The 12,500-nt window shown below is 33.8% G+C and overlaps 1 protein-coding gene across 2 annotated transcripts in view; it reads left to right on the plus strand.

The window, feature by feature from the left end:
* Positions 1-12,500, plus strand: part of LOC145252766 (uncharacterized) — a 380,616-nt gene that overhangs the window by 361,104 nt on the left and 7,012 nt on the right. For both annotated transcript variants that reach the window (XM_080112672.1, XM_080112673.1), the window contains 3 exons: positions 3,029-3,154; positions 5,881-6,026; positions 9,950-10,090. In XM_080112672.1, the coding sequence (XP_079968798.1) occupies positions 3,029-3,154; positions 5,881-6,026; positions 9,950-10,090 (413 nt within the window). The remainder of the gene's footprint in view (positions 1-3,028; positions 3,155-5,880; positions 6,027-9,949; positions 10,091-12,500) is intronic.

A 12,500-nucleotide genomic window follows, 5' to 3' on the forward strand; every position in this document is an offset into this window, starting at 1 on the left:
AAATATACTGAATTTATGTCTGTATATTTTTGTTTTGATTAATTTTAATTTCTGTATGTCATTTTTTTTTTTTTTTTTTCGGGCAGGAACGAGCAAATGTATCTGCCATATTTGTTTATGCCACTAGTACTTTTGGATCTGTCTGCATCCATCTTCAGGAGTGGTTATTGAATGAAGAACACGGTGCTTAGATATTTATACACAGTATCTTAGTACCTTAGTAATGTTATGTACATATTAAAACACACACACACACACACACACACACACACACACACACACACACATATATATATATTTAAAAAAATTTGTTTCCTATGCTGAAGTTAGATATAAGGTCACGTGGGGCTTTGAAAAGCTAGCACACTCGGTGATGTGCATTCTGGCTTTCAATCATGCCTGAGTAATTTAATCAGCATTTTCTGGTATGGCCGATTAGCAATAAACTAAATGCATTCTTGAAGAGAAGGTAAGGCCTGGTAGCTTGGACCTCCTTGAACTGAACAAACTTACACTTCAGCCTTACAGCAACAAAGCCACTGTCAGACTGATTGCCAAGGACGTATCTTCGACGAGTACGAATAACACCTACTCAAGCTATATTGGAAAGTGAAGAGTGTGAAATAATTAAAATGGGAATTAAATACTTTAAAAGGAGACTTTTTGAAATGTTAGCAACTTGGTTCCACTTCACTTGCTGCAAATTGATTTTAAGAGAAACCCCCAGAGACTTTCAACAAAACACAGCAGGTTTTAATTATAAATCAAACTAATTTCCTCGCCGCATACACATATGCAAGATATTATTCTAAATCCTCTTTTTGCGTAATTTTAATCACGGCTTATTTTATTCGCAAGTGGTTTCCATTTTCTTTCAAACACTGCCAGCCCTGTGAAACGGTCAGTTGGGGATAATAACTTCTTGAAAGTTATTTCCAGCTTTTTTTTTTTATCATCAGTCAAAACTATTTCTCTTTAATATTGCATCAGTTTCCTGAAAGAAACGAATAGAAAGTCAATTTGAAATGCAAATAACAATCTCTCCCTCGAATTATACTGGGCTACAAGAGATTGAACTCTTCTATTTAGAGGTGTAACAAAAGGGAGCTTAGTGGCATGCTGGAAAACAAAACTCTGTATTTGGCTTTTCACAGAGAAAATATATATATATATATATATATATATATATATATATATATATATATATATATATATATATATATATAGAATGAGTTTACATATTGTTTCAACTAGAGGAAGATCCCCAAAGAGAGGAAAAATCCAACTAGCATTGTCAGAATTCATAAGTCCATCTATGAATTCTGACGATGCTAGTTAGATTTTTCCTCTCTTTGGGGATCTTCCTCTAGTTGAAACAATATGTAAACTCATTCTGGACTCACAGTAATAAATTTCTTATATATATATATATATATATATATATATATATATATATATATATATATATATATATATATATATATATTCTCTGTGAAAAGCCGAATACAGAGTTTTGTTTTCCAAAAAATAAAAAATAAAAAATGAAACGCAGAATAAAAAATAAAAAAAATAAAACGCATATATATATATATATATATATTAATACACAACTTTGTCTGCCATATGTGTGGCAGACTGTGCAAGTCAAATGCTGGCCTGAAAAGTCATCTTTGGCCCACAGACGTGGTTTGGGTGTCGCTGACGATTAACCTGAAAACTATGATGAGGTTGGTGGGGTGCATTGGGATGGCTAATGTCTGTAAAGACGAAGCAATTGCCATGTATGTTTATATGTATATACATAGACAGAGAGAAAAGGAGAGAGAGAGAGAGAGAGATATACATGTGCGTATGCTAGAACATCTTCATCCTTAATGCTACGCAATTATACACAATATAGAAAATATGCATAAAAAACTGAGCATTATAGTTAAAAAATTAATTAATCATCCAATAAGAAACCATGAAAAATGTAATTAATGAAACTCCGTTTTTCAAAGGAATATGCAAATCAGTTGAACTTTATGAAGTAGTTCATCTACCATGAACTGAGTATATTAAGAAATCCATATCAATGACTGAGTATATTAAGAAAATATTTTTAATGATTTTTAAATAGAAAAAGTTTAACCTTATTCAAATAAACGTCATATTGTCCAAATAAACTTCAGTAACATAGTCGTCTATTTTTCTCTAACGGACCCAACATGTTATATGTAGACACGATCACAAAAGAAAACGATGACTTCGACACAAATTTTCTTTGTGAAGGAAAAAGGTATTTATTTTGTCATTTCGTGTAACCAAAAAAGCAACTCGCTGTCAGTACACGGTACCAGAAAACACTCTTCGTAAATCACATTCACACGACGACCATTTTTACAAGTTATGATTTTTTAAAGGGAGAGCGAAAGAGAGAGAGAGAGAGAGAGAGCAGACTCTCATGTTAGTCGAACGTAAGTGATCAACTGCCACGCGTTGGTTTCTTTTTCTTTTCTTCCTTTTTATCATCTTTGCTTCTTGTCCTTTCCTCCATCTCCTTCTGATATTAATCCCTATATATATACGTTTGAATCCATGACATAATGATTACACCACGCCCCCAAATTCTAACGCGATTATGTTACAAAAGTAGGCTTTTAATATCCATGTCAGTGCGACACAAAACTTAACTTATATATAACTTTAAAATGTCTTTTAAAAAAAAAGTCTTAAATGATTTGTGATTTTATTCTTAGTATCGCCCCACACTGAAAATTTAACTCTCCACCTTTAGAAGATTGTCACTTTTAACTGGTTATTTATTATTTAACATCTACATCCGTTTTACCACAGGTTCTTACTCGGAGGTTTCGTCGTATGAAATATTGTGAGGATAACAACGTAGGTGAGAACGGTAGTCCAAATAATCCAAAATACAAATTATCAATCCTCATCTAAAAATTTCCGAAAGATAACATTGTACATGTTTCTATAACTATTAAACCGATTTTTTTTTTTTTTTTTTTTTGTATATTTTCCATAACAGAACTAAAGTACCAATCCGAAATCCATCAAGTGAAACACGAGACCAACCAATTGAATGATTACCAAAAAGATTACGTGATCAACAAACAAACGGAAATACATGAATCACTTCTAAAACTACTTCCGGGTAAGCAATGATTCCACTCGTTTCTTTTTCTGTCTTCTATCGTGAATATGCCCTTATCTTTTTTGTTTAAAAATGAATCACTATTTATCAAGGCTCAAAGGCTACTCGAGGATGAGGGTGTTGTGTGTGGCATATTGCTACTAAAGTGTAAAGGTATACTGTGATAGGGGCCAGATTTATAAGTAGCAGCCTAGGTAAATGATTGGATAGCAAGATGTGTCCCTTTGATTTAACTAAAGAGTATCAAGGCTAAAAAGTCACTCATGGATAAGGGTTAATGAGTGTTCAGTGGATGATGAAATGACACCGTAATGATTGGTCATGGTGGTTTGAGTTTGGCAGACCTTGGTTATTTAGAAGGATGGTTCAGTGTGGTGTTGCACATTTTTACACACGGGACCATCATGTTGTATGCAGCGTACATCACAAAGGAGACCAAAACAAAGAATAACTCGACTTCACTGTTTTGTAACAATGACGTTTATTTTCTCATTCTCCCACCACTCGTGACTTCTGATTACGGCTGTGACGTTACCCATGTCTCTAACGTGATCGTCCGTCTAATGTGCTCTATCTCCTTTTTTATAGTCTTTTTCGTTATAGCGACGTCATTTTGCATTTCATATGCAATTGCATATGCGCGTCTGTGCTCTGTTACATCAATAAGAATTTTTTTTTGTATTGGACTTGAAAAAAAAAATGACAATGTTGTAGTAAGCTGTGAAGCAGTCTTTTGGTATTGTGTTCCACATGTGGGTGATTCTAGGAAAGAAGTGTGACAGAATTTGATTATTTACAAGGACAGCTGAAAATGAAACTGACACAGTACAGTCCTGATAAGGAATCTCACTATGTGTGTGTACAGCAGTTTGAGTGCTACTTTTACTCTGTCAGATTAAATATATATATATCAAGTTTGTCCTACATCAATGCAGATAGTTTTTTTTGTTTACTTTCGAGCGTGGAATATTGCCAGTGAAATGTAAAGAGCTATTGTGATATGGGCCAGATTTACAACAAGCAACCTGGGTAAAGAGTTGCATATCAAGATGTTTCTCTTTCTCTTTTCACTAAAGAGTCACTACTTATCAAGGCTAAAACGCCATTCGGGGATAAGGGTCAAAGAGTCTGTCAGGTGGACATTAAGACAGCACCAAATTGGTCAGAATTTGATGGCTCCAAAAGAATTTGTTTACATTGGACTTGAAAGATGTGTATTGTGTTCTGCAGATGAGTATTTCTAGGAAAGAAACTTGGTTCATGGAGATTTCGTTTAGCTTTAGGCACAGAGAGGGAGGAAAGAAACTAGTGACAATGATTGTAACTAGACGAGTTTTTGCTGTGAATGTTTTACAAAAGTGGACTATAGATTGAAGCTCAGCCGAGTACCTGCTATGAAAATAACGACAGAGTAGAGAAGGATTAGCAGTGTCTCTTTTGTGAGAAAGAGGTAGTGGGAAAAAAGAAGAAAAAAACATTGTCCACTAGATTTCAAAGTTGGTTTTGTACTTTGTTAAGACAGGAAAGGGTGTTCTAGGTGATATCTCCCCAGATATGGCAACGGTACTCCATCTTAAGATGTACACAGGTAGAGGTTTACTTCAGGAGCAAGATACCTTCTGAAGTGGTAGAATGGTCCTACCATTTTTCCAGTAATCTTGTCAAAGCTTTTAAGTAAGCGTTCCATTTCAGGTCAGGAATGAAGGTCAGTCTCAGAAGCTTGTTTAAGTAGGGGGGGGGGTCTTCCTCAAGACCAGAACCATTTACTTCAATTGGGGCCAAAAAAGTACACCGGGAACATGTTCAACGGGCTCCACATTTATCTACAAATAGCAACTTCAAAGACTAAATCTGTTCTCACTGTCAGATTTGGGCTGGTGAATCTCTGTCCCATTTGAAGGTTGTTGATAAGGTGCAGAAAGGTATCTGTAATTTGATTGGCTCTCACCATTTCTTCTTCTCTGTATCCCCTCTTTCTCATGCGTGAATATATAGTATTTATAAAAAAAAAAGAGTGAAACTAACAGGGTTGAGGACATGCGTTGCATGGAGAGTAATGATATAAAAATGCTATGATGGATGTGTAATGTGAGTCTTGGAAACAAGCTTAGATCTGATGAGTTCTTGAGTTAGCAGATGTAGAACAGTTGAGATAGCAGGGGCAGCCTAAGGAAAATATTTGAGAAAGTGATATAAAGATGGAATTGACACACCGGTTTCCGTTACATCATTAAAGTTAAGCAACATTAAGCCTGGTCAGTACTAAAATGGGTAACCATTTGAGAATTCCAGGTGCTGGATGTTCTCTCCGCTTATCTCAACATTATTTCCAGTCGTCCTTACTACTGGACTCAAGCAGAGCTTATTCAGGAGAGGTGTGGTTGGAGATTGTGCAACCTTTGCCTCATGATTACATGTGCAGCTAACCTTACAGGAGGTATCCATTGTCTTTCGAGACTGAACAGGGGTGATGCATGAGAGAAAGGGGGTATACAGAACTTGGGTTATTAGATGTAGAACAGTTAAGATAGCAGAGGCAGCTTAAGGAAAATATTGGAAGAAATGATATAAAAATAGAATTGAACTAGGTTACTTTAGAAGTCAATTTATAATAGCCATCCAACACATGTCAACATGCAAAAGCAAATGTTGAACCGATGATGATGACAATTATCATCATCATCATCATCATCATTATCATCTGCTTCTTCTTGTTTTATGTGCAGGTAATGCTGAAGTCCATCTTAAGTTATCTGAATCCTATTCTATGGCCGGAAGAATTAACGAAGCCTTCAGCCACAGCACGAAAGCCACAGAATTGGACCCTCTTTTTGTGGTCGCTCATCTTTCAATTGCAAATCAGTTTTTCAAGGTTGGTCATTTAATCTTCTTGATTTAATTTCATTTAATTACTTTTATCTGATTTCTTTTTTTTTTTTTTTTTTTTTTGAATAAATTTCCATCAATTGACTCATTTTATTTTATTTAATTTTTCTTTTCATTATTTCATTCATTTGATTAATTTAATTTTCATTAATCAATTGCTTTTATTTAATTACTTTTATTTAATTTATTCAGTTGTCTATTCTGTCTTATTTATATGTCTGACTTCATATCCGACTAATTTTTATAGACTTTCTTTCCCACAATCACCAGCTTATGGAAATAAGCTGAGGTTTGTGAGGCAGAGCCCTTTGGATGGAATGTAACCTGATTGCAACATAACACCAGAGTTTTCTGAGTAAATATATTAAGTTAACTCTATTCACCAATACTTAAGACTTGTTAGAATTCCATCTATGGATTAAATAGGAAATATGACCACAAGTATTAATACTATTTAATGTATAGCTGAGAGAAAATGAGAAATAGCTGAAAAGGGTGACGTTTACAGATTGCAGCGATCTGAAAAACCTTAGGAAAAAGTGATTGCTTTTATGATTTTTTTAATGATAAAAAGGTTTGGTTGTTTGGTATACTTGTTTTTTTTTTTATGACATATCAGCCCTTTCCAGATTATTTAATGCCAAATTCGGTCATTTTAGCAAAAGAATTTTATGCTTCAAATTCTTTACATTTTTCAAATATTTTTTCATAGTGGTTGGTTTGGTTGTTTTTGATTTATCAGCCCTTTTTGGATTATTTCATGGCGAATCTGGTTATCTCGGTAAAAGTTTTTATGCTTCAAAATTTTTATATCCTCAAATATTTATCCATAGTGTTTGGTTTGGTTGTTTTGTTTTGTAGAGGAATTTTTTTTTTTTTTTTTACTTTTTTTCTTTTTTCTTTGCAAAACTAAATCATGTTAAAAGAAAAAAGAAAACAATACCATCAATGTTTGGTGCATTTTAGGCCAGAAAGTCAGTATCGTCAGACAACCTGATCTAACAGCATCAGTTATAAAAAAAGATATATCTATTATTATACTAAACATGAGTTAATCAACTTTTGTCTCACTAAGATTTTTTTCCTAAAAAAAAAAGTAATGCCGCATATTTTTTATTCTGCCCAAATGAATCAGAGGGGATTGCAAATTGTACTGTCAAAATGACTGAAGTTATACATTCATGACCTGAAAGTTTCATCTCTTTGTTGCAGATAGTGACAGTTTGAGACTCTAAGAAAGCAACACCTGTTATGTGTCAGAAGCAGAGATGTGTCATTGAGCTCTTGGTAAAAGTGCATTGAGAATAATGGTGACTATGTAGAAAAATAAATTCTGGAGCACAAAAGTTTGCTTGTTTTAATGGTACCACTTCCGTCTTCGTAGCTCCTCAACTTTTTTTAGTTAAAAAAAAATGAAGAAAAAAATGAAGCTTTATTTTTGCAACAACCCTCATATTTTAATCACACAAAATACAGGTTAAAATATTCCTTAGTTTGTTTTTTTTATTATTGAACTATGTTTTTAAAAAAAATCTATTTTGATTGTTCTAATTAAACATAATTTGCACTTTACTCATCAAAATCACTGTTCACCACTTTCACCCTCTCTCTCACTCTATGTTGTTTGATATTATACCAACGTGACTCTTTTTTTTCTCATTATTTCTCTCTCTCTCTCTCTCTCTCTCTCTCTCTCTCTCTCTCTCTCTCTCTCCCTATTTCTCTGTTTATGAACAATGAGCTTCAATCTATGCCCCCTTGGTAAACTTTCACAAAAAGAAAGACTCGTCTAGCTAAAACCACTATCAATAATTTCCTCCACTCTCTATCTGTGCCTAAATCCAAATGCAAATTCCATGAACAAAACTTCTTTTCTAGAACTACCTGTCTATGGAACTCTGTTCCGCTGACCTGCTTTCCATATGGTCGTCTTCAAGTTCAATGTAAACAAGTTTTTTTATTGAGCCAGCCCTTTAAATAATCAAATTTCCACCACTAATGAATACTATGCTGTTGTCCTGGTGACCACCGTTCACTCATTAACTTTTATCCTCGAGTGGGCTTCAGGTCTTGATAAATGGGTGACTCTTCTGTAAAAAAAAATATTGGAATAGTCGATTATAGAATAGGAAATATCACCACAACTATTAATACTATTGATAAATGGGTGACTCTCCTGTAAAAAAAAAAAACAAAAAAAAAACTATAAAACAGAATATTGGAATAGTCGATTATATATTAGGAAATATCACCACAACTATTAATACTATTTAATGCTCAGTCAGAAAGAAAAAAGAGGGATAATAAGAAAGAGAAGGAGAAAGAAGGGATTAATGCAAACAGAAAGACTAATTTTGGATTTTTATTTCATTTTTTTTTATTTAACTGTCTTTGCAAACTGATTTATTCTTGATTTATATATAAAAAAAAAAAAATCTAACCCGAACTAAATAGATGGCCCAACAGGTTACATTTTCTAGTAATTTTAGAAAACTCTCATCTGCATTTTCCAACCTCCATACATCACCGCAATGTTGCATCCCTGTGCTTGTTTCACATATAATTCCACTAAATGTTCTCTGACAAACTTATTGCACTTATACCCCTTCAACGAATATACCTACCTGACTCTTCAGTGTAGAGGGCTCTAGATACTAGAAGATTTGCGACTCTACGAGCTTATTTCATCAAACTGTTTGTCTTTGGAATTCCTTATCTGCTTCTTATTTCATTGACTGAACCAACATGCAGAAATTTAAATGTAATGTGAACATCTTGCTACCTAACTCTCTGTCCAGGTTGCTCCTCTTTCCTATCACATATAGCCCCTTATGCTTCAATGGTCACGTGCCATGTTTGTACGGATTAAAAAAAATTTGAAATTAATTTGTAAAAAAAAAATGCCTGTAATTTTGATAGACTGATTTTATGCACTTTGTAAATTTAAATCTGAGATTTTTTTCATCTTCATCCTAACCCTAAAACTACTTAAACTTATGATTTTAGACACCTGTTAAGCAAGATTCCCTGAATTTTAATTTCTTCTTAACAACCCTTAAGCCTAAGTCTTAAATTTGAGACATTTTCTAGAATGAAAATCATGCAATGGATTTTGATCAAAATTGGAATAAGGTTTATAAACATAAGGTTTAGTATCTAAATATTAATTTACTTGTCCGTAGGTCCAGTGTCACAAAAAATCATCATCATCGCAAGCATTAACTAATGAGAAACAAATTAGTTCCCTTTATAGTCGCTCTTCATCAGTTAAAAATCATTAAAATCATTCCCTCTCCAAAAATGTTAAAAAAAAACAAAAAAAAGAAAGAAAAACATGGCGTGAAACCGTAAACCATAGTTTAAGGTTTCAAATTGGCTATTTTATTTTATAATTTAAAAAAGAAGTCATGTTGAGAAGAGACTGTAAGTTTTTTATTATAGTTTCTTTTTTAAAAAATTATAAAATGTGCAAGTGAATTGACATCCGTTTCTTTATAATTTATATTAAAAAAATATTCAGAAACAAAACAAAACAAAACAAAACAATGTGCCGTGTGTTGAATTTTTATTGAAAAAAAATCTAAATTTTTTAAATCAATTCTTTTTAGTTTTAAAAGGTTAAAAATAATTTGCTAAAAAATTGTTTTAGATTCGTCGTGATTTGTTTTATTTTAATTTTTATTCATTTTATTTATAATGTGTTTTAAACTACCGTGGAATTTCCACAGGTTCTGCTAGTCATTATTATTATCACTATTTTTATTTTTAATAGATATAAAAGTGATATAAAACTGGTGCAAAACTATTCTGATCAGGGATGAGAGATTAATTTTACTCGTCCTAGGACAGGTATTTTTATAGTGTAGTTTTAAAATTTAGATTTGACATTTTTTCTTTCTTTCATTACAGTTAGGTAAAAACTCGGAAGCGGAGAAGACATTTCAAAAAGCGATGCAGTTAAACCCTCGACTGTGGGACATTTATGCTCAGTATGGAAGCTTTCTGGTCAATACACGTCACACGAAGGAAGCCATTAAAATCTTTCAGAAGGTTTGTATTATTTTATACCCTTCTTTTTTTTTTTTAAGCTTCTGCGCATTCAATTTTAATGTTTCCTGTTACACATAAAACAGAGAAAACCCGGGAAAGGCAGCTGAGCTACAGGGCTAGCCATAAGTCACACCGAGAAGTTCGCAAGCCTATCTCTGCTTTGTCGTTATTTTCAAGACAAGTGCTCGACTGAGCTTAACTCTATGGCACTCCCCCTTGTAAAGCATTCACAGCAAGCACTCGTCTAGCTACAACAACTCTCAGCAGATTCCCTTACTCTCTATCTATGCCTGAAACTAAATGAAAATTTCATGAACAGAATTTTTTTTTTTTTTTCAGAACTGTGGAACACGATACTGTGGGTCTGCTTCTTAGTTGACTATAACATGGTCGCTTCCAAGTCCGACGTAAATAAGTTTTTGATCAGTCGTCCTCTAAAAATAAATTCCTATCTAATTTCCACCATCACCAATCATCACAGTGTTATCTCCCCTGACATCCATTAATTCTTATCCTTGAGTGGCCTCCTAGCCTTGGTAAGCGGTTACTTGTAGTAAAAAGAAAATAACTACATGAAATAGGGAAGAGATAGAGGAAGGTAGGGTGGTAAAGGATATTTAATCTAATATATAAAACGCTATATGTCTGTCTGTCTGTCTCCATATATTCAAACTCTATCTCTTTTGAAACTAAAAATCGCAGAGCAACGCTACGGATGTCAAATGATTGGAGTTTTTATGGACCATTCTTTTATGGGTCTGTAGCCGGTTAAAATAGTTTTTAAGGGTCAAAAAGGGTCAAAATCGAAAAAAAAACGTTGTACATTTTGTACATTTGTTTTAGTTTATTTTTAATTTTTAATTTTTAATCAGTTCATATGCGTGTCACGTTGGTACAGTGGTAACGTCACCAGCTTTGAATACTACAGTTTTGCTTTTGGTTTCGATTCTAGCTTATGGCACCCAAATACTTTTTTTTTTCTTTACTTTTGAAATCACGACAATACAATAATATATACGACATCTGGACAAATTAAAATATCATATTTAAGCATATTTTACAACCGGGCAAAGCCGCTTCATCCCCACTAGTCATACATATAACAAATACTAACCCAATCGATCACAGCTGATCTAGTAGTAAATTACTTCCCTCTTACCTTGGAAAGATGTAACACAAGGTCGAAGGTGGGGATTGAAAAGCCAGCACACAATAGAAGGTTCACAAAAAATTACCTTAGCAGCCCCGTTGGGATTCTCTGGTAGGGGCGTCTCAAGTGATTTAGAATAAAGTAATCTCTTTCTAAAAAGAGAAGGTAAAGCTTGGGAGGTTGGATCTTCTAGAATTGCCCAAAATCATACCTCAGCCTGACCGATGCAAGGTCATTTCTTACTCAAAAATGGACCAGACTCTATTAGGTTGATTATCAAGGACGTTTCCTTGACTTGGTATGAACATAACTTACTCTGGCTGTGTCAGGCAAACTTATAAATTATATAAGATATTGCTTGTAGTATTTACTTCTTTCCCTCAATAGAAAGATGTGACACAAGGCCAGTAAGGTGGGGAAAGTCAAGCCAGCGCTCATAAAGGAGGAGCATTTTGGCTTTTTAAAAATTGTTCAGGCAGCCCCATCAGCGTTCCCTGGTAGGACCGCCTTCAGGAGTAAGCAATAAACTTAATCGACCTGAAAAATGAGAAGCAATGACCTGGTGAGGTGGAGGGTGAACCTCCCTAGACTACCCAGAACCACATCTCAACCCGACAGATGCAAGGTCATCTCCAATACTCACAAATGGCCAAGACTCAGTCGGACTGAGTGTCGGGGACGTATCCTCAACTGATATGACGTTAACCTACTCAGGCTTGTTCGTATGTTTGTACATTGTTACCGTATGCATTTGATGATGTCACAAAAAGTGAATGACATAAAGTTACCGTTTATGATGTCATCCATTTTCAAGTCTATATATATATATATATATATATATATATATATATATATATATAGGAAATTTATTACTGTGAGTCCAGAATGAGTTTACATATTGTTTCTGCTAGGGGGAAATCCTCAAAAGAAGAGGAAATAGCTAGCTTCGTCTATGAATTCTGACGAAGCTAGTCGGATATTTCCTCTTCTTTTGGGGATTTCCCCCTAGCTGAAACAATATGTAAACTTATTCTGGACTCACAGCAATAAATTTCCTATATACTGCTCTGGCTACACATTGAGTACTCTAGTCCGGTTTTTCCACCACTGATAAATATATATATATATATATATATATATATATATATATATATATATATATATATATATATATAGACTTGTTGGTAATATTCCGAATTTTACTGGGTTTGTATAATTCAGTAAATTTTCATATACCAATGAATTTTAAGCCAAAGAGAG

The sequence above is a fragment of the Euprymna scolopes genome, chromosome 29, assembly GCF_053919585.1.
Source record: "Euprymna scolopes isolate OS-2025 chromosome 29, ASM5391958v1, whole genome shotgun sequence".
NCBI lineage: Eukaryota > Metazoa > Mollusca > Cephalopoda > Sepiida > Sepiolidae > Euprymna > Euprymna scolopes.